At 51.1% G+C, this 27,462-nt stretch overlaps 1 protein-coding gene across 3 annotated transcripts in view; it reads right to left on the bottom strand.

The window, feature by feature from the left end:
• CNIH3 (cornichon family AMPA receptor auxiliary protein 3) overlaps positions 1–27,462 on the bottom strand; it is a 153,665-nt gene that overhangs the window by 14,982 nt on the left and 111,221 nt on the right. For all 3 annotated transcript variants that reach the window (XM_090263530.1, XM_090263528.1, XM_090263529.1), the window contains 2 exons: positions 27,261–27,329; positions 23,703–23,750 (listed from right to left, as the gene is read on the bottom strand). In XM_090263530.1, the coding sequence (XP_090119656.1) occupies positions 23,703–23,750; positions 27,261–27,329 (117 nt within the window). The remainder of the gene's footprint in view (positions 1–23,702; positions 23,751–27,260; positions 27,330–27,462) is intronic.

Below are 27,462 nucleotides of genomic sequence, written 5' to 3'. Positions count from 1 at the left end.
AAATTTTGCTCAAAACAAGCAAAAGAGAGTGATTGAATGAGAGGACAGGTATGACATTTGGGAAAAGAGAGCAAACTGTCATTGTCACCAGTGAATATTGATTGCGTGCCCACTGGTACACGCACAGGGAAGCAGGCCCTTGGCTAAACGTCAGGATCGCAGAGCCCCGAGTGCAAGGAGGAGACGCGTGAATACAGCCTCCCAGACTGCCCAGGCGGGCATGGTCTGAACGCCACATTCGCCAGCATTTCTCTGAAGTCGGCTGGAATGTGCCAAGCTTTCACCGAGAGTTTGATTTAGCCAATTAGCACTGGGAAGAAAAGACAAAATACTGTCGTAATTTTTGCTTCCAATAAGGGCTCGAGTGGCAGTGTCTTAGTGAAAAGAGTATTAGATTAAGGAACAAGAGATTTGGGCTCTAGACCTATTAAGCTACAGAACGAGGTAAGCTATTTCATTTCAGTGGGCTCAGTTTCTTCTCTATAAAATGGGGATAATGATAGTATCTACTTCACAGAACTTTTACGAGTATTAAATGAGTTAACATGCGTGAAGACTTTAAAATAGCATCTGGCACATAGTAACACTCCATAAATAACTACTATCTGTAAGAAGAGGCACTTGACTGGCACAAGCCCTGCCGTTCTTTTCAGCTCAAATATCCCGGTTAATCACTCTACCTGGAACTTCAGTGGTGGGTGGCCGGCTCGTTCTTTCCATCCACTCACTCAACAGACATTCTTCAGGGCCTCGCTCACACCAGAGTCCTCGCCAGTCAGCAGTTGGGCGACCTCACAGCGCTCACCGCGAGGGTGCGGGGGGGACCCAGTCAGTCCTTCAGAACACGGCCTCCTTCCACCATGGCAGGGTGGGGAGCAAAGGGAATGGGCCAGAAGGATCATTAGGGGCGCCCTATTACCTTTCACATTTTCCCTTGTGCCACCTGGTCTCAGTGAGGTGATTCTCGGTGAGTTTAAATATGACAGGCTTGTGTGCAGCCTTTGTGATAGAAAACTCTGGAAATGTTTGACTGAAAGACAGGGCCTTCTGGTGCCCTGCTGGCTGCGGCCACCAAGCTGGTTTCTGGAGGCTGTTTTAATTTCAGGGAGACCAGGCCTTGTAGAGGCTGCTGAGAAGGTAACGTGGCATTAATGCTCTGTTGCAGACCAATGGAAAATTCATTGAAACAGGAGCAAAAGCCAGTCAGGCCGAAGGACTAATGAACAGATTTCATCCTGGGTAGAAAATGGTGCATTTTTTGTCCCTTCTTCCAATGAAGCAGGCCTATGTGCATAGGCGATGATTGATAATAATAATAATAGCTAATGTTTATCCCGCCCCTACCACTGTTAACTGCTTTACTGCCTTATCTCATTTATTCCTTACAAACAACCTCTGAAGCTGGTGCTTTTCTAATCATGTTACAGAGTAGGAAACTGAAGCTCAGAGAAGTCAAAACAACCTGCCCAAGGTCATAGAGCCCTTTAGCGACTCAGCCAGGACTCCTGAGTGTGGGAGTTCAGAAGTAAACCCCAGACATTCACAGATCACATCCATGCAGGCAAGGCGCACCGAGCAAACCAAGGCGGGGGCCGCGGTGGCCACAGTACGGCTCGGAACGGGGCCACGACTTGGCCATGACCGTGAAAACCACGTCTCCTTCTCAGAAGTTACATGTGTTTTTCCCCTTTTGACTTTTCAATAAAGCCAGACACCTCAACATTCATTGAAAATTTTTCTTGTCTTTTTTTAAAACAGAGACACATTCTGGAAGCCACAGTTGCACCGATTATGTTTTAAATAAAGTGTCAGATTGCAGAAGATGGTTTCTTGGGCAGTGTGTGCTTGATGCCTGGTTAACATATCACTGAAGATAATTCCCCGAAGATCTGGGGTTTGATTCCAGTACCCTCATGAAAGGGCTATGAAGCAGCAATGATGCCAAGAATGCTGGCTGCTGTTGAAAATGCTTTAGGAGATTTAGTTACTAAGGGAGGTTATTTAATGTTAGCCTGTCAGTCAGTACATAGCTAAAAAACAGTGTGGCAGCTAGAAAATCTGAGAAGTGTTGGAATTTAGGAGAAAGCTTTCTAGAGTTTTCAAGGTGGCTACCAGAGCAACCTCACGGACCAGGGGCTGGAAGAGTTGAAACATCCTAAATTAAAAACACCCATGATCATCAGAAAGACAGAAATGAAACAACCAAATAATCAGATACACACTGGAAGTTCTTATAAAGATGAGCATGTTCTCAAAACCAGAAATGATCCAATCTATAAGAAATATTTTGACCCTGGAAGCAAACAGATTTCATTCAACGCGACCCCCCAGAGTCTTGATTATCACCTGCATTTTCCACAAAATATTGAAATTAAAAGCTGCTCTCCCCGCTTGAATTTGCTCTCAATTCCTGGTTATGTTACAATTCCTTCTACCATTCATTCATGTCTCACCTCTTCCAAGAAGTCCCTCATACATGCATGCATTCAATCATTCATTCATTCAACAAACAGTCGCTGAGTAATACCTCATATTACTGTGGGAGATATCCTGCCAGGTGATCCAAAGACAAGATGACTAATGACAAAGTCCTGCCTTTTGGAAGAGTCCAAAAGGAGAGATTAGAAAGACACACAAATACCCCCAACACAAGGCCTTATGAGAATCTGTCATGTGATTGTGGGGTCACAAAAGTTACTGGTTCCCCAAACTGTTGGACACCTGGATCCTTGGGTAGAGCTTTATAAAAATGGAGATTTTCAAGCTCCACTTCAGAATGTCCAGAGGGTGGGGCACAGAGATCTGTATTTTAAATGCTGTGCATCTGACTCTGACGGGCTACCTACCACGTGGGAAAATGGCAGCTAAAGGCAGGAGAAAGAACTTACCGCTGCTGAAATGCTAGTTAATGATTTCATGGAAGAGGGTATGCTTTAGGGGGTACTTCCCAGCCCAGGGATGATACAGCACCCAGACGGAGAGGGTGTTACCTGGCCGGCCAGGTTCAAGCTGGGGAGGAGTAGGACAGAAGCCTAGGAAAGGCCCTGGGAAGGGTCGTGAAGGTCAAGAGAAGGAGCTGGGATTCCATACAACAGTTGATGAAGAGCCATCAAAGGTCTCTGGGCACAGGAGTGACGCACACAGAAGTGTTAGTGAAATTAATTTGGCGGAGTTGTAATGACAAAAGTTGGCATCTGGCTTTAGAGAAATCAATAAGGAAACCTCAGTTCTTAAGAGTAAACAGATAAAAACTCAAGAAGGCTGCAGAAGGGATGACAAGGAAGAGATGAGGAAACATTATTTCACATTTGTATACACTGCTTTGTTTAAAAATAGATTGTAGGTCGTTCACAAATATGTTGTTAATTAATCGTGACATGTTTGTCTCTGGACAGCTATTTTTAGTAAAACCTAGGATCATGCTTACTTATTTGTGTTTCAGAATACATTCCTCTGGGTTTGTTCTATTTCCTACTTGGGCAAAAATGCAATTTTGTGAACAATCATTGACAGTGTGGCTCACATGTGCTAGGGCTACAGGGGCAGTGTGGAGGGCCAAGGTTGAAGATGTAGCTTGGGCCTCAGGTAGACTGCGGCCAGGTAAAGGATTCCGATGTGTGGACAAGACATCACCATGCAGGAGGCCCGTACCAAAAACTCCAGTGAGACAGAAGAGAGATTACTTCCTGTTTGGTGGCTTAGAGAAGGCTCATGGAAGAGGCGACCTTGGAGTAGAAAAGCAAAGATAATATTTTAGCCAAAAGAGAAGAACGTTCCAAGTGATGAAATAGTGTCAGAAAAGGCACGAAGAAAGGAAATAACAGAGCAGAGTCTTCTTTATCTCCATTCACAGTACTGGCACAATCCCTGGCACATAGTAGGTACTCAATAAATGTTTGGTGAGCAAATGAGGGTTTGAAAGGAAGTAGATTTCTGGAAGGTGGAGAAGGATAGGACATCGCCGAGGGCCTTAGAAGCAATGCTGAGGGTCGGTTATTTATTCTCCAAAACTGGGAGCCAGAGGAGGCTCTGGGCTAAGGAAGTTATACATGATCACAGTTGGCCTAGATCGTTCCAACTACGATGCGCAGGGTGAATCACGGACCAGGACTAGGGAACAGACCAAAGGCTGGGTGGGGTGGGGGACCACCCGGGAAGCTGCTGCAATAGCGCAGGCAAGAGAAATGACTCCTGTGGAAGTGGTTCAGGGGTGAGGGCTGTAACGCATGAAGCACTTCGGAGCAGAGTCCAGAGGCTGGCAACAGATGCAGTGTTCAGCCTGGGCGGCATGCAAGAGAGGTTCTCAGCGAACCAAGATGGGTTCATGGACAAAGCAGGTGGTAAAGCAGCAATGAGCTCATGGCAGGTTGAATGAAGGGAGAGCTCTGAACCCCTCAATTCCTGCCTTCGCATTCCTGCTCCAACCCATACGACAGGAACTCCACCGACCATTTCCATGTGCCGGGAAGTGTTAGGGATGAAGACCATGGTGAGGTTCTCCTGTTCGGGGACCTGAGTGTCCCTGAATGGCAGGGTTCCCTTTCTGCACTCCCACAAGCATGGGGCAGGTGTGTGTGGTCAGGGTCCAAAGCCCCCTTCCTTGGCAATGCAAACCTGGAGCCCATCCCTCTGTGGCATTGTCACTGTCACTCTCTCCTGCACTAGGACATGACAGAGTCCTGCCATGACCTTGCATGAAGCTGGCTGGGTATGGCTCTGTTTTTCAATCCTCATCTAGACTCTTGTGTCTGTTCTTGATTGGTTCAAACCCAAAGATGTAGAGAAGTGTGTTCATCAGCACTGCTCACCCCAGCGCTGAGGTTGAGGTACAAGAGGTAGAACCAGGTAAAAATGCTCAATAGATGGTTTAAAAAGCTCTCCCGGAATTCAAGAGAAGGGATAGACTTGGGGCGCTGGGAGATGAGGGAGGACAGAAGCTCCAGCATGGAAGGGATGAGTTCGAGAGAAAGCAGACTCTTGCACTCAAGCCCATCCAATGCGAGACGGCCGGGGGAGTGCCCAGACAGAGCTGATCCAAAGAACACACACCCCATTGGAAGGGGTCATCATGACCCACTGCCTGCTGCCCGCTGCCTGGAGGGAGGTGGTGCCAATGTTGCCAGGAATATTAAATGGGTCAAACCAGACAAAACTGCAGGCCATGTACGATCCACAGGTCGCTGATTGCAACTCTTATTAGAGGACAGGAAGAAGACAAGGTCAAGGGCAGAACATGAATGAAGCCCTGTATCTGGCGTGTGAAGGAAAGAGGAGTCAAAGGAGACAGAGATGATGTCACACCAGGAAGCCAAAAAGGAGGTGACTAGGGTGTCACTCTACAGAAGGGTCAGGGGGAGAAGAATAAGGAAGCCAAGCTGTTGGATTGGGGGGTGTCTTTGGTGACCTTCAAGATACCTGTTTCAATAGAATGAAAGGAGCATCTGCCACAAAGCCAGTGATTCTGAGATGAGTAGGAGTGAGGAAGTGCAGGCGAGGGGAGTCGATGACTCCAGACTGTGCAGCATCTGAAAGAAGAAATGCGTGGGCTGGTGGTGTGAAGGGCTCCCAAGGCCAGTGAAATAGTGTAGAACAAGGAAGACGGGACGTGTTTGAAGGCGGGGAAGAGCTGGAGGGCAACGAGAGAGAGAGGACCCTCAGAGGGAGGGAGCCAGCGTGCGTCTGCTCCAGTCTGAGCTAGGAGGAGGCTGGACGGGGGGAACCCATGGAGGCTTAGCCTTAAAATGGGGCAGGGAGGGGCACTGAGACAGGAGGGAAGGACCTGCGAGACAGGCTGTAAAGCAGAGGGAGGCAGCGGCAGGGCACCCCCACATCAGTGGTCCCCAGTACTCATGAGCATGAGTGGTCACCGTGGAGAAGCCTCAGAGTAGTTGGGGCACTTAAGGAAATCAGGGGAAGTCAGTGATGGGGCGTGTAACAAGGGGGAAGAGTCAGAGGCCCGCTGCTGGCGGCCGAGAGGACCCACTGCAGGGCGAGGGCAGACAGAGGCATCTCTGGCAGTGCCCGGGCTTCACTCGGGACAGGACAACTGGTGAGCAGGAAAGGCAGGTCACCAGGACAGGGGGTCCCTCCTGCTGTACCTGCCGACAAGGCTGCACCAGCGTACTCTCAGTAGGTGCTGAAGGCAGAGCAGAAGTCCCCTGTGTTCCACAGCCAGGGGGCTTGGTCCTGCTGCTCACAATAACGTGTGCACAAATCTCTGGGAGAGCTTGTTAAATGAAGACCATGAACCCCTAGTCCTGGCGGGGGCTGAGGTTCTGCATTTGTCACAGGCTCCCAGGTGGTGCCGGGCAGCTGGTCAGGGACCACGTGAACAGCGACATTCTAGGAGCGGTGCCAGGACTCCGGTCGCTTGATGGCCAACTCCACAAAGAGGAGAGAGAACAAAACTGCTTCTGTAAGCTTCATGGTTAACGCTCCATCGTCCGCACCAATAAAGGGCGTCCCTAGGAAGTTCCAGAGCAGCCTGGAACCCCGTATTCAAGGTGTTTTGGGATTGTAGATTTTCATCCAACAGATTTGCTCTCCTGGTTATTAAACTTCTATTAAAATGAACTTCCCTTTCAAAATGAACTTCACTTTCTCGGGGTTGGAAAGAAGACGTAGCCAATCAGAGGTTGGATGTTTGCAGTAAATAATATTAAAAATTACCCACGTGTGAATGAGGGAAAGTCAAAGGGATTTGGGAATCAGAAATGAATCAATAGCCCAATGAAATAAAAGCGAGTTATGGAGAGGAGACGCAGGGTACAGAGGAGACCAAGTCAGACTTAACTGCAGTTTGAGTGCATTGGGAGCTCTATCTCCCCGCACGTTGCTTTATCTCTGGGGAAGGAGCTGGACCAGAATCCTCTAGGTCCTTCCAGCTCTGACGTTCTATGATTCTGCCCTTGAGAAGCATGACTGCAGGATTCTCAGAACTGGACCCGACTCCCCAGGCACTTCCTTCCGGTCGCTCACTGAGCACGGGCTGGATGCCCATGATGTGGGGGCACCGGGCTAAGGTCCGGGGCGTTAGGCCCACAGCAGACAGGCCCTGTCCATCAGCAGCTCTGGATCAAGTAGGGGAAAGGAAAATGCGATGCTGCCTGGTAAGGGCAAGTGGACCTCAGTCCACGGAGCCCACAGACTCTGCCTGAAGAAGGAGGCAGAGGCTTCCCCAAGTGGTGACCAGAGCTAAGCTGTGCGGATGGAAAGTTTCAGACAAAAGGAAAAAAAATAAGTGGAGGAAGAATGAGTGAAATGAGCAAGAGTGAATGGTGCTTGATTTGGTCTGGCGAGAGCAAGGTCCTGTGGCCGGCTCGGGAAGCAGACCCTCCCCACAGAACTTTCTCAGCAACCCACTGCTGCCCCCAGGGTGACAGCAAGACCACCCCTTCCCTGCCCACTGCTGTGAGGTTGTCTCACGTTGCTAGTAGGGGGGGCTCGAACCTTAAACCTCCAACATAAAACAGGGAGGGAGGGAGAGAGGGAGAGAGAGAGAGAGAGAGAGAGAGAGAGAGAGAGAGAGAGAGAGAGAGAGAGAGAGAGAGACCAGGTACAGGAGGCCCTGGCTGGAGGGGACAAGGCTGACCCACCAGAACATGCATCGATCAGAGTGGCCCGTGACTCTCGACCACGACGGGGCTGCATGTGGATGGCGCAGCCCCTGCAGAAGACATGGTACTTGTCTGCTCTGAACACTGAGAAGCAGGCAGCTGCCTGTTCGCCTGTTGGTCACCCACATAAATATTTACACGGGGACAACAGGGATGCAGTCCCCTGTCACAATGCCCCTCCACCCTGCCGTTGCTCGTGAGAAATGTGGGGGATCTTCACAGACCACCCACACACATCCAGGGACTCTTCAAAAAGGTCAGCATCGTGAAAAAAGATGGAGAGGCTGTTCTGGATTAAAGGAGGTTATGGGAAACATGACAGCTAAGTGCAATGCATGACACATTATTGAATCCCGGGTTTAGAAAAATATGTGGAACATTATTGGGGAAAAGGGAAAATGTGATGTGAGCCCAGCGATGTCCTTGGCCGTGGTAATGGTACCACAGTTATACTGGAGGACATGTTTCAGGGTGGAGGGCCCCAGGGTGTGTAACTGAACCGTCCAGCAAAGACAGGGTACGCTCTGCATCCCTGGGGGAGGGAGGAACAGATAAATGTGGCAAGGGATGAGCTCTGATGAAGACTATCCAGCGCATCCTTACTTAACTTCGTCAATGAGTTCTGAGACTTCAAGCAAAACGATGGGTAAGGAAACCGATTCTACCAGGGGCTGACGGATAGAAACAAGAGGTAAGTCGCAGCATCCCATCGACGTGCCAATGAAACAGTGTTGCGCAAAGTGACGTTATTCAGGGCTGCGTAGGTGTGCGTTACACCACCTGTCCACATTCCCTTACATCTGACGTTTCCCCGCACCCTCACTTTTGTTTTTAATGATCCCATGTCCAAACCCCACCACTGCACTAGCAACTCAGAGGGTGGGCCAGGGCCTCAGCATCTTCACTTTATGAGCCTGCCAAGGGGGCTCGACCCCACAGGCAGGAGAGGACACCTCCACCCGATTTTATGTCAGGGTCGGAAACACTTCTGACTTTGGAGGGCTTACCCATCCCAGCCGGTAGGGGGCTCTTCCCAGCTGTTGGAGGTGCCAAGAGATCTGGAGAGCTAACGACCAGACGTCTGCCTGTGCCTCCCAACTAGGGAGGAGACCCCAAACTAGGGAGGGGAGTGGCAGGGCCAAGGTGGAAGTCGGCCACCAGCTGCGCCCCAGCAGCCCGGCCGCGAAGAGCAGCTTAATCGCGTGCCTACGGCTGCAGGATGAAACCAGCTCAGCAAAGGCACTCCAACATGGCTGCACATTGGAATCACCCTGGGGGTGGGGGTGGGGGAGTTTAAAAAATCCTGACGCCCAGGATTTACCCCAAACCAATTAAGTCAGAATCTCTAAGGATGGGACCCACCCATCAATATTTCTTACAACTCCTCGTGATTCCCGTGTGCAGCCACGTCTGAAAAGCAGTGCCCTGGAGAGCCCCTGGCAAGGGTTAGACATCAGGGTTAATGATTACGTGCGCCTGCCTGGCGATTAGGGTGGCCGGCCACTGATTTCCTGTTGTCATGGTGTCCTTACCTGCCCCGTTGCCTCTTTCAAGGGGCCCTAACCAGTGGCGGGAAGAGCAGAGTTTCGGAGCAGCTGTGTGAAAATCGGGCCACGGAAGAGGCCGGGTTTCGGTGTGCCAGACCCCTGCACCAGGTCTACACACCTCTCGTGGCCCCTGTAGGGAGGAGGGCTTGGGTGGATAGCTGGCCGTCAGCCCTGTGGTTGGTCCCCCAGTGGACACTTCTGGTAAGAAGGGACAGGGTGCCAAGTGGAAGAATGGGTGATCTGTGTCCTACTCAGCGCGGAGACACCCCCGGGATTTCATGCATCTCTGGTCATAGAGGGGAGTGGATGCACCTCTCCTTCTGTCCTGGACTCAGTGCTGCCCCTGGCGGGGGTAAGGAGGCTCCCTCTGGGGCAGTGCGGTCCCATGGGACCTTAAGGGCTCTGAGAGCCAGAGGGGGGGGGAGGGGGCTTTCTGCAAGGGTTCAAGTCAGCCCTCACACCTAGCATGTTCCTGCAGGGCCGCGGCAGTGAGTGAGAAGCTGCTGCTGAAGGAAAAACCTGCGGTTTCCAGCCAAGTCTCCCCTGACCTGCAAGGAGAGAACCCGAGGAGGGAAGGGGGAGGGAGGGAGGGAGAGTCTGCACAGACCGTTAGAAGCCTCTGGGGAGCTTCTGAAAACACTTCTGCCCCTGCCCCACTGACAAATTGGGGTTCTCTGGGGAGGGATCCCTTACCAAGATGAGATTGTAAAAATCTCCCCAGGGGATCTGAACATGCTGCCCAGACTGGGGAGCTCTGGCCTTTGAGAAGGACTTTCCGGGGTACGCCTGCAGGGGCTGAGGCCCGCAGGCCAGCCTCGGGGCTCCCCAGCAACACCTAGCCTTGGGGACAGCCACGTGGGGAAACAGACACCTCTTCCTCTGCAGAGGAAATAAATATTGCTTCAGCTGTTTGGGGGAAATAATATAGCAATTCTGAGAAAAGTACAAATTCATATACGCTCTGACCCAAGAGCCTCACTCCTGGGAGACAGACGCACTAAGGTGTTTATTGCCCGGTATTGGCAGGGGCCTGATAACCCTAAAAACAGACAGAATGCCCATAAATGTGGAAATGACTCCATATATTGTGTGCTGTGGAGTACTAGGAAAGTTTGTGCAATTATTTTTAAGAGTTAGACCTATCCTACTGACCTGGGGTGCGGGAGGGGGTGTCCATGTAACGGTACATGGGGGAAAAGCAAGTTACAGAAGAACAGTTTTTTCATTAGCGGGAAGAAGAAACAACCAAACAGACACAGAGCCAACTCCGAGTGTGTGTGAATGTGAGCGGGGGGTACCTCTGCCCGTGTTTGAACCTGTGTGGAGACAGCAGGAGTTCACAGCCCCGAGCTTTGACATCAGCTCTGTTGGAGAGTTAGGAATAGAGAGGGGTGAGGAGCGTATCAGTGTTTCTTTATATTGGCTGAGCACCATTTCCTAGCCCAAACGGGGATGTACCACCTTTACAATTAAAGCAATTAATAACGGAAAACCAAAGAGTGTGCTCTGGGGTAAGCCTACCTGGATTCAAACCCTGGCTGTGCAGGTCCTGGCTTTGGTCCCTTAGCCCCTCCGCGTTTGTCATCCTCATCAGTGACAGGGGCCACCATGCCGCCCGCATCGGAATGATGTCCCCACCACAGGGCGAGTATTACGTGAGACGATGCATTGAAGCTCTGTGGACATGTCCGGCACAGTGCAGGCCACAAAGGGTAGCTCCAGCATCGTTGTTTAGGAAAAACCTCTTCCTAAGCCCCTGAGGGCCAGTCTTCCTCAGCCTCGGTATGTTTGCCCCTCCAGCAGAGGGAACGTACCCAAGCCCGTCCTCCCTCTGCGCTGCGGAGGGACACCTGGCGGCCGCCTTCCGCGGCACCGTGACATAATGGCTTTTTGTGCAGCCTGCACAGCACTATGGGTGGGCAGAGTTCATTATTCCTTCCTCCAGCCCCAGAAGGGGTCATGCTGTCCTACCAGCCAGTGACAACTTCTGGGCAGGGAGGCACTGGGATCTCCTGGGAAGGGATGCCCTATAAACGAAGATGGTTACAGGAATTATACAACTTTGGTCTACCTCAGCAGTTGGCAGCTCTGCAAAAGCTCTCATCGCCTACATGGATTTGGTCCTGACCCTGGGCCTGTGGGGAGACAGGAACTGAAGCTAATTAGAATGATAAATGGCCCGTACCTTGTCCAGTGCTTGCTGAGTTAACTGTCTAAGCCTGGGGGACTGGCTTGGCATGCTGCCCCCTGCAAGGGATGTGGCAGGTCCAGTCCCCTGTGTTTGGTCCATCTTCCCTGGAAAATGATGCGGGTAATTCTTTTTTTTTTTTTTTTTTGAGATATAACAGACCTACAATATTATACTAGTTTCAGTCATACTACATAATGATTCAATGTTTATATATACTGCAAAATGATCAATCACCACAACAATTCTAGGTAATCTTTGTCACCATACACAGTTACAGAATTTTCTTGTAGTGATAACTTTAAGATCTACTCTCCTAGCAACTTTCAAATATGTGATACAGTATCATTACCTATAGTCGCCATACTGTGCCTGACACCCCCATGACTTACTTTATAACCGGAAGTTTGTACCTTTGACTCCCTTCATCCATCTTGCCCCCCAGCCCTCTGCCTCTGTTCTCTGTTTCTATAAGCTTGGTGTTTTGTTTTGTTGTTAGATTCCACATGTAAGTGAGATTGTACTGCATTTGTCTTTCTCTGGCTGACTTATTTGACTTCACATAATGCCCTCAAGGTCCATCTATGTTGTAGTAAATGACAAGATTTTGTTCTTTCCTATGGCTAAATCATACATCTATGCACGCCACGTTTCCTTTATGCATTCATCATTAACTGGGCACTAAGGTTTTTCCTTATCTTGGCTACTATAAATAATTTTTCATAGGTTTGCCCAGCATACGTTTGCTTTTTCTTCTGATAAACATGCAAGAAAATCCAATGGAGAATCAAAGTCTTGCCCTCTCTTTCACTGGCTCACATCTGTGGATGATGGGAAAATACTAGGAAAATCTAAATCCAGGAGCTCACTACTCACCCTGTTTGCTATTTGCCGAGGAGCAGAATTCATAGTAAAGTCAATCATTTCTCCTGACCAAGGGGATGTTGTTTCCATGCAAATTCTTCTCTGGCGCACAGATCCTGTCGGGGGATAAAATGTCCCCCCTCCATCCTGTTTTTCATATATTGAAGGCCTAACCCCAGGGCCCCAGAATGTGACTATATTTGGAGACAGGGTCTTTAAAGGAGAATTTAAGGTTCAATGAGGTTGTTAGGATGGGCCTTGATGCAATATGACTGGTGTCCTTATAAGAAGAGATTAGAGCACAGATACACACAGAGGAACAACAATGTGAGGGCACAGCGAGCAGGTGGCCGTCTCCAAGCCGAGGGGAGAGGCCTTGGGAGCAACCAACCCTGTCACCACCCTGACCTGGGTCTCAGAGCCACCGGCACCACAGGGAAATAATGTCCTGTTGTCAAAGCCCCCAGTCTGTGACACTTTGCTATGGCGGCCTGAGCGGACTAACAGATCCCGCGGGCACCTGCCCAAGAGAGGGCAGGGTCTCCTGAAGGCTCTTCCGCCCAAACCACCCATTTTCCAACAGGCACTTAAAATTGGGAAGATGCCATTGATCACAACCTCTCAGCCTATTTCCGACGCGGAGGATGAGAATCAGCCGAGAAGGGAGGAGCGCGGCGCATGGGTGCACGTGGCCGACAGTGGGTCACGTGGATGCATAAATGATGGGGCGTCAGAGAGGGTGTCCAAGTTGCTTTGAAAAAAACCGAAAGGTGCGGAACTGTCCCGGGAAATGTAGGGGAACGCGGTTTTAAGCCGCAGGGGTTCGGGGAGCAGAGCCGGATTTGAGTCCAGACCCAGCACGTCCCACCTGAGCGACCCGGGCAGGTGACGCGGGGCCTGCAGACCCCCATCGGCACTGCACAGAGCGGTTGCACGAAGAAGAGAAATGCCACGATTCCCTAGGTAGGGGGCGGAGCAGTGAGCCGCTTACACAGACCCTGCCCTCGCCAACTTCATAGTCTACCGAGGAAAGCCGACACCTAACAAGAGTTTTACCTCTGACCCTCTCCCCTCACCCCACCCCCACACCGCCCTCCTTTTAAAGTCCAGAACAGCCGTGCTTGCGATACCGCATCGACAACCTGAAGCGACCCAGTAGCCACCGCTCCTGGCTCCTGTTAGCGCTTCGCATCCCCGCGACCGGGGCACCGGGACCCAGTGGCGCGCGTGGAAGCCTCGCTCACGCAAACAGGATTCCGCAGAACCTCGCTGAAGACGCCTCGCTCGTCATTTCATCAGCACGTCCTGCCAATGCGAGCTGAACAATGCGGATGTGCCCCGAGGAGAGGAACCTCGCAAAGCGGCTGCTTTAGTGGGTTCTCCCCAGGGCCCCGGCGGCACGGGTAACACTCCGTGCAGGTGTGTTGAGGGGTCGCAGCGGTGAACTCACCCCTGAAAGGCCACAGCAGCGGAGCTGTTGTTCCTGGGTGTTGGCCGCCCGCCTCCCTGAGCCACAGTCGGTGACCATTGTCCCCGCGACCGCATCACAGCTTTGACCATTTGGCAGCTGTGGGAAGGGAACAGTATGCTTTTTCTCTCCCTTTAGAATGATGGCACTTTGCATTTGTAAAGCAGATAGAACTATTCAGTGCATTTTCTTGTCTGCTGCCTGGCCTGATGCTAATGAAACAAAACTCCCTGTGTTTTGCAATTGTCTGCGCCATAGGGACCGCTTAGGGATCAGAGCCAGTGACACTCCGTGCTGGAGGAGGACCAGCGCCCCAAATTGCTTCAAGAATAACAAATGGCATGTAAGTTGCAAATGGAGCCGGCACGACAGCGCAGCAACATAGCTCTTCCTGGCGAGAAGCTGCACCTGGAGCGTCGGACTCAGCTCCGCACCAGCCCGGAGTGCAGGGGAATGCTCCCCGGAGCCTCAGGGCTCTCTCTCTGGGCCCGGCCTGGGAACAGGCTGGTCCCCAGTTTTAACTTTCGGGAGAGGCAGAGTCTGGTCACGCTACAGGGAATAAGTGGCTATGAGGGTTTGGTAATATTGGCACAGTTAGTGGCCTAGAAACATAACCCAGAAATGTTCCTTGTTTCTTCAGCAGCCTGGAGAAGGGCAGGCACTGGGAGGGTTGCAAAAACAGATTTCGTTACTTCTCGCCACATTCTGGAAAAGGGGAGCCTTTGGAAGCAAAGCCCCCACCGAGAAAAACAAGTTCTCCGCGGATTCCTGGCAATGAGTCGACCCACTGGGTTGACCATTTCTGAGGAAGAAGGAAATTGGGGACTCACTCCCTCAGTCCACTTAGGCACCCAGTAGCAAATTACTGCTTTTACTCTGGTTCCATTTAGAAAATGATGGCTCTCTAAATCCTACCCCAGAGGACTGGGAAAGGGGAAAGGCCTCCCTGCAGGCACTGCTGAAGGCTAGCTTCCCCGCCAGCTCAGTGATTTGCAGCCTCGCTGCACATTAGATCGCCAGGGTGTGGGGGTGGGGGTGCTTTGCAAACCCCAATGCCCAGGCCACAAGCCAGACCAAAGAAACTGGGGGCAGGACCTGGAGCCAGTATGTTTCTTAGCTCCCCAGGTGATTCCAACGTGCAGCCAAGGTTGAGAACCGGGGCTCCTGCTTCATCCACGACCATGCTCACACACTGGGCAGGGAGGGATGCTCTCCTAGGACAAAGCATGACACACCTTCCGCTGGCCTCTCTTTGGTCTCCCCCACTTGCCTTAATCCCAGGTCCGCCGTGAGAATTCTGCCTCAGGCACTGTGAAAACAATGGTCAAAGCTGTTGTATAGCTGCTGGGCTCACGTCCACTAATCTGTTTTGCTAGGTAACCTGACTCAGACACCACACTCGGCAATGCAACAGATACACAAATTTGGCCTGCCTCCAGGAATACAAGTCCCTACCGCATGTGTACAAGCGGCTGTAACACAGGGGCCATGGTGATTGGGGCTTTGAGAGGCTCTCGAGCAGGGTTTCAGAGAAAAAACAAGATCGCTTTTCACTGGACTGAGGATGTCTTCACAGCTGACGCATCACACCACACACACACGTGCACGCACACACACACACATGCACACACACACTTCTCAGCACACAATACAAGACTAAGTACATAGCAGGTGCTAAAGGAATGAATTCCAGTTGATTTGAATAAATTCACACCGGTACTCACTGGAAGCCGCCAAGGCCAACACCGGACTCCTCAGTGCCCATCTCCAGCCCCCGTTTTGCACAGCCTCCTGCAAGTACCATCAAACCCCATCTCAGCCCTGGCTGCTGTGGCTCAGTGGAGTGAGCATCAGCCTGCGAACCAAGTGTTGCTGGTTGGATTCCCAGTCAGGGCACATGACTAGGTTGCACGTCAGGTCCCCAGTTGGGGGCACTAGTGAGAGGCAACCACACAGTAATGTTTCTCTCCTTCTCTTTCTCCTTTCCCCTTTCTCTATAAATAAATGAATAAATAAATAAATAAAATTGTTAAAAAATAAATAAAATAAAACCCACCTCGACCTCTAATGTCTACTCTCACTCCTCCCCCACTCCCATGCCCATCTCCCACTGCCCTTGCCCATAAGAGGCTGTGTGCCCTGCACTGGCTGCTCTGTGGCCTGGATTCCTCCCCGAGACTGAGTCCACTCTCCCTGCTTTCTGGAATGAAACCCCTGATTTTGGGCTGAGCACCTAGCTTCCCAAAATAAGACCAGGAGTGGCCATTTGCCTAAGATCTGGCCGGTGAGCTAAGTGGGAGTAGTGTGTGCAAATTCTGGGTCATGTCCTTCATGGGAACGGCCCCTGTCCTCTTTCCTCCTCTGGCTTGCTGCTTGAAAGGATGTCATGGTGTCATGTCCTCGTAACCATGGGTTCAAGGAAACGCCTTAATGATGGCAGCGCTCCTAAGGCAGGAGGAGCCTGGGTCCCCAGATGACCCTGGGAGGCAGTCCCCCACACACCCCCACCGCCTGCACAGGGTCCCCCAACAGAGCACGCTCCCTTTTACTTGCAGTAGAACCCACATCCAATACACGTTCCCACCACCCACACTTCCCGCAATACCTGGAGTTCCTTTTTATATTAATGAGAAGAGAAAGTTATGATGGAAAACCAAGTTATTTCTGTCAGAACGGTCAATGGTTTGGTGACTTCTCATAGCAAAACTGCCAGGAGTCCATAAATCTCTATTGCTCAGAAGGTCAGCCTGGGAGAATCTGCTTTGCTGATGAACACAGTAAGCTGACCAGCCTCTTTTTTCTAGCCCGTGCGGTCTGTGGCGCCTTCAGGAGACAGTGACTGATCGTCACTCTCGGTTAGTGGCCTGCAGAGACTGGCCCCTCGTGTAGAGGCGAGCAGCTCTGTGGAAGGTATGGAAAGTCCGCGACTTCCATGGAGAAAAGCAAATGGAAGCAGCAAGGGACAAACAGAGAGAGCCTGGGCTCAGGAACCAGAGCAGGAGCTGGGTGGCCTTGAACAAGGCAAAAGCAAATAGTGTCACCCAGCTCACAGGGTTGCTGTGAAGGTTTAGTGACACAGACATCCTGGGCCCCTCTAAAACGTCCCAGGATTAGGGCAGGAATATCAGTCAGGGTTCTCAGAGAAACAGAACAACCAGATACGTGTGTATGTGTGTGTGTTTAGATATAACTATATCTACTTACATCCACCTATATCTACATAGGGGGGACAGAGAAAGGGAGAGAGACTGATTTTAAGAAAGCGGCTCATGCAGTTTTAGTGGGTGGGTAAGTCCAGTTCTGCAGGGATGGCCAACAGGCCAATGTTGCATTGAAGTCCAAAGGCTGTCTGTCTGTCTGCTGCAGAATTCCTTCTTGCCTGGTAAGGGGTGGGGTGGGGGGGGTTTGAGCGATTAGATGAGGCCTACCCACATTACAGAGGTTAATTGTTACTCAAAGTCCACCAATTACACCCCCACAGCAACTTCTAGAGTCACGCCTGACCACGTATCTGAGCACCATGGCCCAACCAGGTTGATACATAAAATTAACCATGACCAGGGATGGGCCTTCACGGATGCGCATTTTTAATGATCTCTCTAGACATGATGAGAGGCACAGCCAGGTGTGGGAGCCCCTCTCAAGGAGGCAGCCAAGGTCGCTGACAGTTTCTGGGTTCCTCCCAACCACCGCGGGGACTGCTGGGCCTCTTATATCTGTGAAGCTGGTCGTTCGGGCCCACAATTAAGCCAGAACCAACGTTCTGTCCTGCTGGGGGTCAGTCAGGTGTCCCTCCCACGCACAGCCAGGACACAGCAGGCGTGGGGAGGCTCCTCGAGCCCAGGGCCCAGCTCCTCCTGGGCAGTCTGCAGTGGGGCGGGCAGCTGTCTGCGTTTGCCAGTGACTGCCAGCCTCTGGTTTGAAGTGCTTCTCCCTATCATCTCTCCCGCAGCAGGTCCAATTCTTCAGACCCTCGGGAGCTGCTTATGAGTCAGAGCATTTTCCAGAGTGTTCCTCCACCTTGGCCACCTGGGAGAAGCACATGCGCAGCATTTTCGAAGCACAGACAACGGGACCCTCCCTAGACCCATGCCCTCTGTCCTGTAACACTATAGTCCCTCCCACTGTGACCCTGGGCTCAGCCATGTGACTCACTCCAGCGACAGCAGTCACTAGTAGATTTGATGGAAACTAAAGCTTGAAAATGTGCTTGTGTGTGTCCACATCTTCTCTTGCTTCTCTATGACACCATGAGATCAAGCCTAGGCTAGTCCCTGGCAGACAAGATATGGACCAGAACCAGCGCCCTCAGATGAGGCCCTCACAGATTAGCGGGTGGGCTGCTGACTGCCATGCATAAGCACGAGCCCCAGCCAAGCCCAGAAGAACAACCTTCTCCACGCAAGCCCAGCCAAGATCCATGGCATCGACCCAATGACCCCTGGGATGGCGACAAGAATAATCGTGGCTGTTGAAGGCTGGTTTAATACTCTATTCCCATGGCAGTGGGGACTGAATGAGGGTGAGACCAGCTAGCGACCCAGACCCTGTACATTAGGCCGCTGTTGTGAATGTCTTTTGCTTTTCCTGCTGCAGCTTTGGGCGCAACGTGGGGACATGGTCTTGCTCCGGTCCCCTCCGGCCTCCGGTTCAGCAACCCCATGACAGCACCCCTATGTAAGTGAGGAAAATGGTCCTTCCTTCTTTCCAGCTAACATGGAGTTTGCCACAGAAAGTATCTGAAAATAAGTTATATAGGAGACATGGTTTCTGGACTAGTTGCAAGTTTTGTTCCAGGATATTTTTACTTTCCTTCAAACATTCCCTCTAGGGGTGGTGAACTACCCTACAAGAAGTTAGATGGAATTAGAAAAGAGCCGTAAAGAAATCCACTTGGCCCCATCATGGTCAGTGAAGCATATCACAGGGTCCCTGAGGCCCCACGTGGCTCTTGGTATTTGTATCTTCCCTTTAAAATAGCTGAGCAATATTACTGTAGTGATGGTCCTTAAGGAGCATGTTGCAGAGAGAACCAACCATTTCCCCACAACGTGGCTGATTAAAAACGTGGACTCTGGTTACACAGACTCGCCTTCAAATCCCAGCTCTACCAAGTTACGAAATATGAGACCCAGAGATAGGTGCTTACCCTCTCTCAGCCTTGATTTCCTCACCTGTTAAGTGAGGTTACTTCATAGGGTTGTAAGGATGGAAAGAGTAAATACTTTTAAAGGCATAGAGTAGCCGCTCAAGAAATGCAGGCAGCTCGGACCACTGTATGCTTTAGAAAGCCTGCAGGAAAGAGAGAATTGTGATGTGGGAAACTCGTAAGTCAAGGCTGGGCTCTCGGCGGCATTCCCAGCAACTGCCTCTGAGCTTATGTGTCTCTTTTCGCTGCATCATGTCTCTCAGTTAAGGTACACCATCTCCTCCAGAGCCCGGCAAGAGGAACTGCATCAGCAGATAGAAACCCTGGAAATCAAGTCAGTCCCTGTGGCGGGGAGGCCCTGTGATTAGAGACAAGGCACCACTTTCACCATTTTCCCAAGTATTTTAATATTTAGATGACAAATGTGCTCCAAAGCGGCCTGGGTCTTTCTCTGGATTCTGGTAGGTAAGTGCATTTAGTAGCCAGCTCTTAGGTCAAAGAAACTGGAACAGTGTTTGAAACTGTTTACTTATAAATCTGTAGAGACAGCAAATGGTTATCTCTGGCACAGAACAAAATCACTTTTTAAAGAAGATAATTTATTTATTTATTTATTTTTAGAGAGGGGAAGGGAGGGAGAAAGAGAGGGAGAGAAACATCAATGTGCAAGAGATGCATCAATCAGTTGCCTCTTGTACACCCCCAACTGGGAACCCAGCCTACAACCCAGGCGTGTGCCCTGACTGGGAATCGAACAGGCAACCTGTTGGTTCACAGGCTGGCACTCAATCACTGAGCTACACCAGCCAGGGCTAAAATCATTTTTTAAAAAAATTCCCCCCTTTTGAAAGTGGCACATGTTTACAGTATCAGCTAGCTACTGCTATAATAATGCTGCGTAACAAATCACCCCAAAGCGGTAACACTTATGCTTGCACACACCTCTCCAGGTTGGCTGGGGGTTTCCCACCACTGAGCCTTGCACCAGACCACGGCACGTGCCCTAACACAGGGATGGGCTCGGAGGCACACAAGGCAAGGGGCATAGGTGGCCAAGGCAGTGACATTTGTGGCCTGATCACTGTGTGTTCTTTCCAGAATTAAACCTGGAGCAGCTGCCCCCTCTCGCCAGCCAGGTTGCACCTCCCCAATGAACTCAATACCCCCACCCACCGCAACCTCCATCCATTCACCCTCCTCTCCTCCCTCGTCCCATGGTGCCACTTGATGGAGAGAGTGAAAGTGATCCATCTATGAGAGCCTCTAATACCCACAAATGTCCAAAGACCTGCTGTAAGACAGTACACACTCTTGGGGAAATCAGGGGGTGAAATGGACAATCACAGAATTGTCACGCTGGAAGGGACATTCCAAACTATGCAACTAGGCACCCCCTCTCGGGCGGGCTCAGTCTATCTCCATGCCCTCTCAGACACGAGGTTGTCTCTCTTGGCCTAAGGTAGGCGAGCATTTCATAGCCTCCCAGAAAAACCAGTCTAAACATTTGGCGACTGCCGCTTACAAAGCAATGTGCTCCTTATGCTCATTCCAGTCTTGGGCTTTTGCTTGAGCTCATTTCCTACAGCCATTCCCTGAACTTGGAGATGCAGCAGGAGGCCCCTCGTCAGCCTTCTCCCCACAAGGACCCTTTATGTGCCTGGAAGCAGCCGTCAAAGCATCTCTTGCTTTCCAAGGTGCCTCCTGCTCTGTAATCTGAACTTGACAGGGACCCACAGGGCTGAAAAAATGCTCGGGGGGAGAGCAGCACAAGAAGCAAGTGGCTCTTGCCACAAAAAAATGAATCATAAACACAAGTCAACACAAGAATCCTGCGGTTCAGACAATTACCCCAAGAACACATTTTCTGATAATTATAGAGCTAAAAATGGATCCACTTTGCAAATCCCTTCCTTTCTCTGGAGAAAGCTGAGGGGGTGGTTTAACCACAGTCAACTGCTGAGATGCCTCACATTCTGGGGTGTTTGGGAGACGAGTTCCAATTCATTTCTTGGAAGGTACGCTTCCCAGAAGGTGGTGATGCTAACTTGACCCATTAACTTGACCTACTCACAACATGCACTCACCGCTGGGACTCTGAACCCAGAAGCCCATTCAGGACGAAAGATACAGGACAGAGGATGCTCCGGCCATCCTGCCTTGTGACTCTGCTCAGACATCAAACAACAGGTGCCTAAGAGATTGGGAGGGACGCTGAGGGGGATGTCACCAGTCAAGGACAGCCCCAGCCTGCTCCAGCGCCAAGTGAGGGTCAGGGTAGTAATAAAAATCACATTTAATACATGCTGAGCATTTATGAACTAGAGGCACACGTGTTACCTCATTGAATCCTCACCACGCTAAGCAGGTGTTGCTATTCTTATCACCCCCACTTTGGAGTCACACTGAGGGGTGCACAGCTAGTCAGAGCAGAAGCGGAAGTTCTTCACCATCACCCGTCACCACCTTTTGGGAGGAAGGAACCAGACTCGGCTGAGAGAGACATTAATAAGGTTAAACCGCCAATGGCAAAGAGGGCAGAAGGCGGAAATGCAGGAAAGGAATGGGATGGGATGGATAAAGGGTAGGTTGGAGGCCCTCTGTGTTCCCAGGGAATACAATTCCATTCAACGTGACTGTAAAATACAAACTGATGCAAGAAGTAAATGGACTAAAATGTGTAAGTTGTGTGCAATGTCGTGGACACTAATGAAATTATGAAACATAAAGATTATTGATTATCCCAGTGTCCCCCAAAAGGATGTAGATTACAGGAGGGTCAGAAAGCCAGCTTCAGTCACCAATTTATGAGTAAATATTTATTAAGCACCATCAGCAGGCTATTGCCATTCTTCCTCCTACATCACCAGACATGACAATGAACAAAGTCATCATCTAGTGGGAAGAGGCAGATGCACAGGCCCTCAATGTGCCTGTGGGAATACAGAGAGCTACCAAATCAAGCTAAAAAACAAGACCTCAATGGCCAGACCATCAGAAACACCAACAATTTAAAATTACATATGGAAAGAAATCACGTTCACATCAATGAAAATGGCCTTGGGGATCCAGGGCTCAGAGACGCAGTGGTGACGAGTTAACAGAGCCAAGTGGCAAAAAGATGGAAGTGCTCCCAGCAAGAGGGGTGGGGCAGGAGGACGATGCCCCAAGGAAATAAAGCGGCAGGCACATGGCTTGTTGCTGCTTCAAGACAGCCAAGGGGTGCTCGCTGCCCTGTGCAGCTCCCATGGGAGCTAAAGTCTTAATGTTAGTGTTTCCCTGACCTTGAACTTTCCTCCCTGGCATTTCCCACCACAATGAACAGCTATCGCCGTTGACGGCACAGAAGCAGCAGAGGCAGCCACACGGGAAGCAGGGGTAAATGAAAAGGGCAAAAAGCAGACGAAGGTACCAGCAGCACTGTTTCCTGCCATAAAACACCTCAGTCTGCCGTGTATAGGCACTTACGTCCACTATGTACCAATTTGCAAAGGATGATGCTAGTTATCACGCAGCCTGCGTACTCTGGCCTCCTTGGCTCTGACTTTGAAAGGTCCAAAGGTGCGGACAGCAGGACCTTGGCAGAGGTAGCCACAGGCCATTGCTAAATGTCTGGCCAGAGTTGATCATCAAGTCACGTAGAAGGATGAGCCAGGCTGAAATGGGATGGATACGGATTAACACTCTGCCAGAGAATTCAGGAGGGTGACTTTCAGCTTGGCAGAAAAAAGAGCAACTTGGGGTATGAAAGACACTTAGGAGCAAACCAGAGACTATGGAAGCCACAGCGGGAGTGGGTTATTGGTGTCCAAGATGTCACCTGAGAAAATAATGTACACATTCGTGAATTACCCTTAATACCGCATGTCTGTGTTCCTTGGGTCACTAGTATATACATATGTACTTTCATTCTTTGAGTGAACCTCTCCCACTATGATGCACAAGACATGGAATTCTTACCATGCTGAGTTTAAAAGGACGAGTAATAGCTAGAAAATTGTTAACTTCTTGATTAAGTTCTCTCTCCCAATGAAAGACATCATTACTAAAATACAGAAAAAATTTCAAAAACTTGCAGAATTATTTCCCAACTATTGATGTTGGCCTGGCATTTGGTTTCTCTCCTTTTTACGTAAAGCTCAAAAAACTCCTTTTGAGTTGACAGGTAGCTTTCTTATGGCCTGTGGCCCTTCTGCTCCGGACAGAGGTCAGGGATGTCCTCTGGCTCAAGGCTATAGATACTGCAAATTGCTGTTCTCTGTATTTTGCTGCAATAAAAATCACACACTTTCCTGACTGGAGAGTGAGACTGATCTCTCTGGTCCCCTGACCGTGTCACAGAGAAGAGCTAAATGCCAAGCTTGAGCTGCACACACATGTGCATGAATATGCGTGCACACGTGTGCTGCCTGCATGCATTTGGGGCAGCTGTGACCCGCTGCCCGTCCGTTCAGAGCAACCCTCTGAATGCTTGGCTCCCCCAGGAACAACGACTCCCACCCCGGCCCTCTGACCCTCCCAACGGTGTTGCCAGCCAAAGTGCAAAGCTGAGTGGCAGGCGGAAACCTCAAAGGAAGCCCATCATCCGGTTACAGACTTGGCTAAACCGGGCAGGCAGGAGCAGTCCTGAGCCCAGGCAACGTCAGCTGTAATGGCAGCCACCATCATGCAAAGATAAAGAACCTCGGAATCCAACTTTGATTGAGGCCGCCCCTTTAATGAGCTCCTCTTGTCTCTGGAGGCTTCAAAGAACCCATCGCTGCCCCCCCTCACCACCATTTTCTCTCCCAGGGAGACAGGACGGGAGCAGGCGCTGGGCCTGCACGTCCCCTTGCACTGTGACCACGCGGGACCACGGAGCCCTTGCACTGACCTTGCGCAGAAGGAAACAGATGCGCTCGATGTTCCTCAGCCGCTCCCGCTGTCAGGACACATGAGAAAGAAAGGAGAGGGAGGGTTAGAGCAGACAAGCCCCCACATTCAGCCCTGGGAGAGGAGGCGGAACCCGCCAGACGCCCCTCCCGGCCACGTGTCTCGCGTGCTCCCACTGGTGGCTTTTCCCAACAAGAGTTTTCCCATCTACCTTGTCCTAGTCATTTGCTTTTAACAGAATTCCAGCAGCAGACACTGTGGGCCCGGCTTCCCTGTCAGCCCAGTAGAGGTATCTGTACTTAGCTCTCAGGCAAAGTCCCTGTCAGCCTCTGTGCACCCATAAGATGGCCCAGCTGCTGACTGGGCACCCAGTGTTCACCGAAAGCCCTAACGCCTACAGCCAACCCTCCCAGGAAGACCTCCCCCTTGGGTCTCGAAGAGCAGATGTGCCCTGGTTAGTGTCTAAGGAAGAGATGTTCTCTGCTCGTTGGCATTATTTTTCTAAATGGAGCATATTGAAAGGAAGGAGTCTCTCCACTCAATTAGACAGTAGCAGTGCCCCAGGCTAAGACTTTTCAAGATGTCCAAGTTCATCGTTCCTCTCCTGGGTCTGGCTCACTGTCAGGGAAGACGCTGGGCAGGTGACTGTGCTCACACCACACACTGACTGCTCCTCCCCTTTCCCACAGTGACTTCCCTGGCTTCTGGAGCCAATGTGCGCACAGCTGGGGCAGCTCCCGGTGCTTCCTTCAGTACCAAGGCAATTTGGTTGCCATAGACGTGATCACGGCAATGAGACTCCTCAGGGGTCTGGAGAAGACAGGTGGCTGGGACACTTCAGTTCCCCTAATTGAATCACAAATACAGTGACTCTTGTGCATCCTTTAAGCCCAGAAGGAAGAGCCCATATCAAGACAAATTAGTGTCTACATGGCGAGGAAGAGAGACCACGTCCCCCTCAACACGTGTGCTCACATGTACAATGTGCACATGCAGATACACACAGAGAGCTGGGCATCAGGGCTGCCTACATGGAGCATAATGCGCAAAGGTGTGGGACGCCAGGCATGAACCAGGGTGGTACAGGACACACACTAGCTCCTCCCCCAGCACGCCAGAGCCCGGGAAGGACATTTCTCGTCACCTTACTGTGATCTGAATGCCCAGCAGTACAAGGAACGGGAGGGGACAAACAAGAGAAACTAGGAGAGAAACAGAGCATCTCTCCTCCTTCCCACCTCCTGGGAGGCGTCCACCCAGGGGGTCCACTGACATCTGGAGCTTCAGGAGGCGTTAGCCTGGAGAACCAGTGGGCCTCTTGCACGTTCATTTAGAAATGCATTGCACCGTTCAGCAATGCCTTGTGACATAAGTCCTTCCATGGCTGCTGTGACCCACCACAGAGGTGGCCTTTTCAAGCCACCTGGTCCTGAAATGCCACTCACTTCAGGGGCTCCGCAGCCCTAACGAGCTTGCAGATGAGTTAAATGAGGCGTTCAGAGCATTTAACTTCCTGCCAGGGACTCACATCACAAGAACTGGGAAGGTGTGTCTAATATTCTTCCATTTAAGGTGTTTATGGATTGTTTTAAAATCCCAGAACAGGAGTCTTTCCCTAGTGGTTGCCACCTGTCCCTGAGATGTCCGGCCTTCAGAGCCCGGGCTAGGTAATGACACTAACTAATCAGAAGTGCAGCTTTAAGAACGGGCGTAAGGAGTTGAGATCCAGCTTCTACGCTACGCAGCTTCGCCCTTCAACAGGCATGCCGTCCTTCATCAGCAAATTGTTACGAGCACCCACTGTGTGCAGGCTGTTCCGGCCCTGACCTTTCAGGGCAGCTCCCGTGGGGCTTTGCTGGTCCTAACTCCCCTTTCCTGTGTGACCTAAGAAGCTCGCCCTGGGAAAGGAGAACGGGCTTCCATGAACGTCCCCGCAGGCCCGCCAACCACCTGCATGCACCCCAGGGTGGGATCTGCATGACGGAACTAAGTGGCAGGGCACATGTCTTCTTTTTTTTCTTTTCTTTCTTTTCCCTTTTATTGTTGTTCAATTACAGTTGTCCCAATTCATCCCTGGTTGCTGGCCCCTGAGGAAACATTTCTCCATGAGTGTTCGCCTTGGGACCGTTGGAGGAGGCTCTGGGTGTTCTACGGGAGCTCCTTTCTCCTATGAGCCCGAACAGCCAGGAGGAAGGAAAACAGGCTCTGGGCTCCCTGGAATTCCAGACTCGAGTAGCTCCGGGCCCCTGGCAGATATTGACAAGCCAGACACATAATGTTGGTGCCAAACACAGAAACATCCAGAAAGAAATGAGGCCTGGGCCTCCCTTTCAGGTCTGGAAGAGCCAAGTGATCACAAGTGGGTAATGAAAACACAATGGGTTTTAGCAATGACACATTTCACGAAACAGTGTAAGTTTTTAAGCGGAACTTAGGGATCTGTTCAAGCAACAAAATTCTGCTTTGCACATTCGACTTTGAAAAGGTTTGTCTCTATTTCAGAGAATCAAAGGATGTGATGCCAAGGGGGCCTCGGATTTTATAAAATCAAGTCTCTTAAAGAGACAGCATTGGTAGATGATAAGAACACAGGCTTTGGGGACAGGCAGAGCTGGGTTCCAATCCTGACCTAGGAGCATGACCTTCTTTAGGGGACCTGCAGCTAAGAACAGACCTCTCTGTCCCTGTCACCAAAGAATGTTGGCATAAGCCTTCCAGGCTTTGAAGGCATCCCACTAGTAAATCCTGGTGTTCTCCCTGTAACTTCCGACTGAAGAGATCAGCAGAGGAAACAAGGCCTGGAAGGAACTTCAGCTACACAGAGGCCCGGTGAGTTCAGATGGAGACACACACTTGAGTGGACTGTGTGTGCGTGTGTGGGCACACAGGCACACACATTCATGCACACTCCATCCTTTGAGCCCATTGGGGCTGGTCTGCCATGAGTCTGGAAAAGGCTCTGTCCACACACATGGTTGGTCCCTGGCTCTGGGACACTGAGCTAGCATGGCCAGAGAGAGCAGACAGCTGCCACCCACTCCACTCAGTAGAAGGCCTGTTCTCCTCCTTCCCCTGCATCCCTGCCTCTTTCTGCATCATTCCAGGGGGCGGGGGCTGGGGGGGGGGCTGATGAGTGAGATGGGGCGGGAAGACTCTGGGGACCACCAGACTTCAGGAGACCCCCTCAGGCCCACAGAGCTTGTGCAGGTGAATGCTTCCTGGGCGACGGATATGGGGCCAGGAGCTTTGACATCAACCCACCCTGCAAGAGTGGGAACAAGCACTAATGACACTCCTATACCCTGCCCCACATGGGGACGACACTCAACAGCCATAGCACCTGGGGTCCTGGGACTGCCGTGCTTGACTTGGAAGAGAAATCAAGACCTCAGCACCTCAAAGACACCAAGTCTCCTCAACAGCCCCGAGCTGGGCGCAGAGGCACAGTCAGGGCTGAGAACATTCTTTGCCGTCCTACCTGCTGAAACCCCGCCCCCCTTCCCAGGCCCTGGGGCCTGTGGTGAGTCTGCCCTGCCCGCCGCCAGCACCCCCCACTTACCGCATGAACAGGGTTGCACTGGTCTATGGGGCTCTTAAAATCTGTTCTTAACTCATCAAAGGCAATGATCTGAAACAAAATACACAGAATGGAGGCATTAGTGCAAAGCTGAGTAAATACAATGTGTCAAAAGCTTCCTGGAGCTTAGCTTCAAAGCCGCACAGGAGGCAGGAAGAGGGCGTCCATGACGCAGACCCGCCAG

The sequence above is a fragment of the Furipterus horrens genome, unplaced genomic scaffold, assembly GCF_987537825.1.
Source record: "Furipterus horrens unplaced genomic scaffold, mFurHor1.1.pri manual_scaffold_15, whole genome shotgun sequence".
NCBI classification, from domain to species: Eukaryota; Metazoa; Chordata; class Mammalia; order Chiroptera; family Furipteridae; genus Furipterus; species Furipterus horrens.
This window is presented reverse-complemented; position numbering and strand designations above follow the sequence as displayed.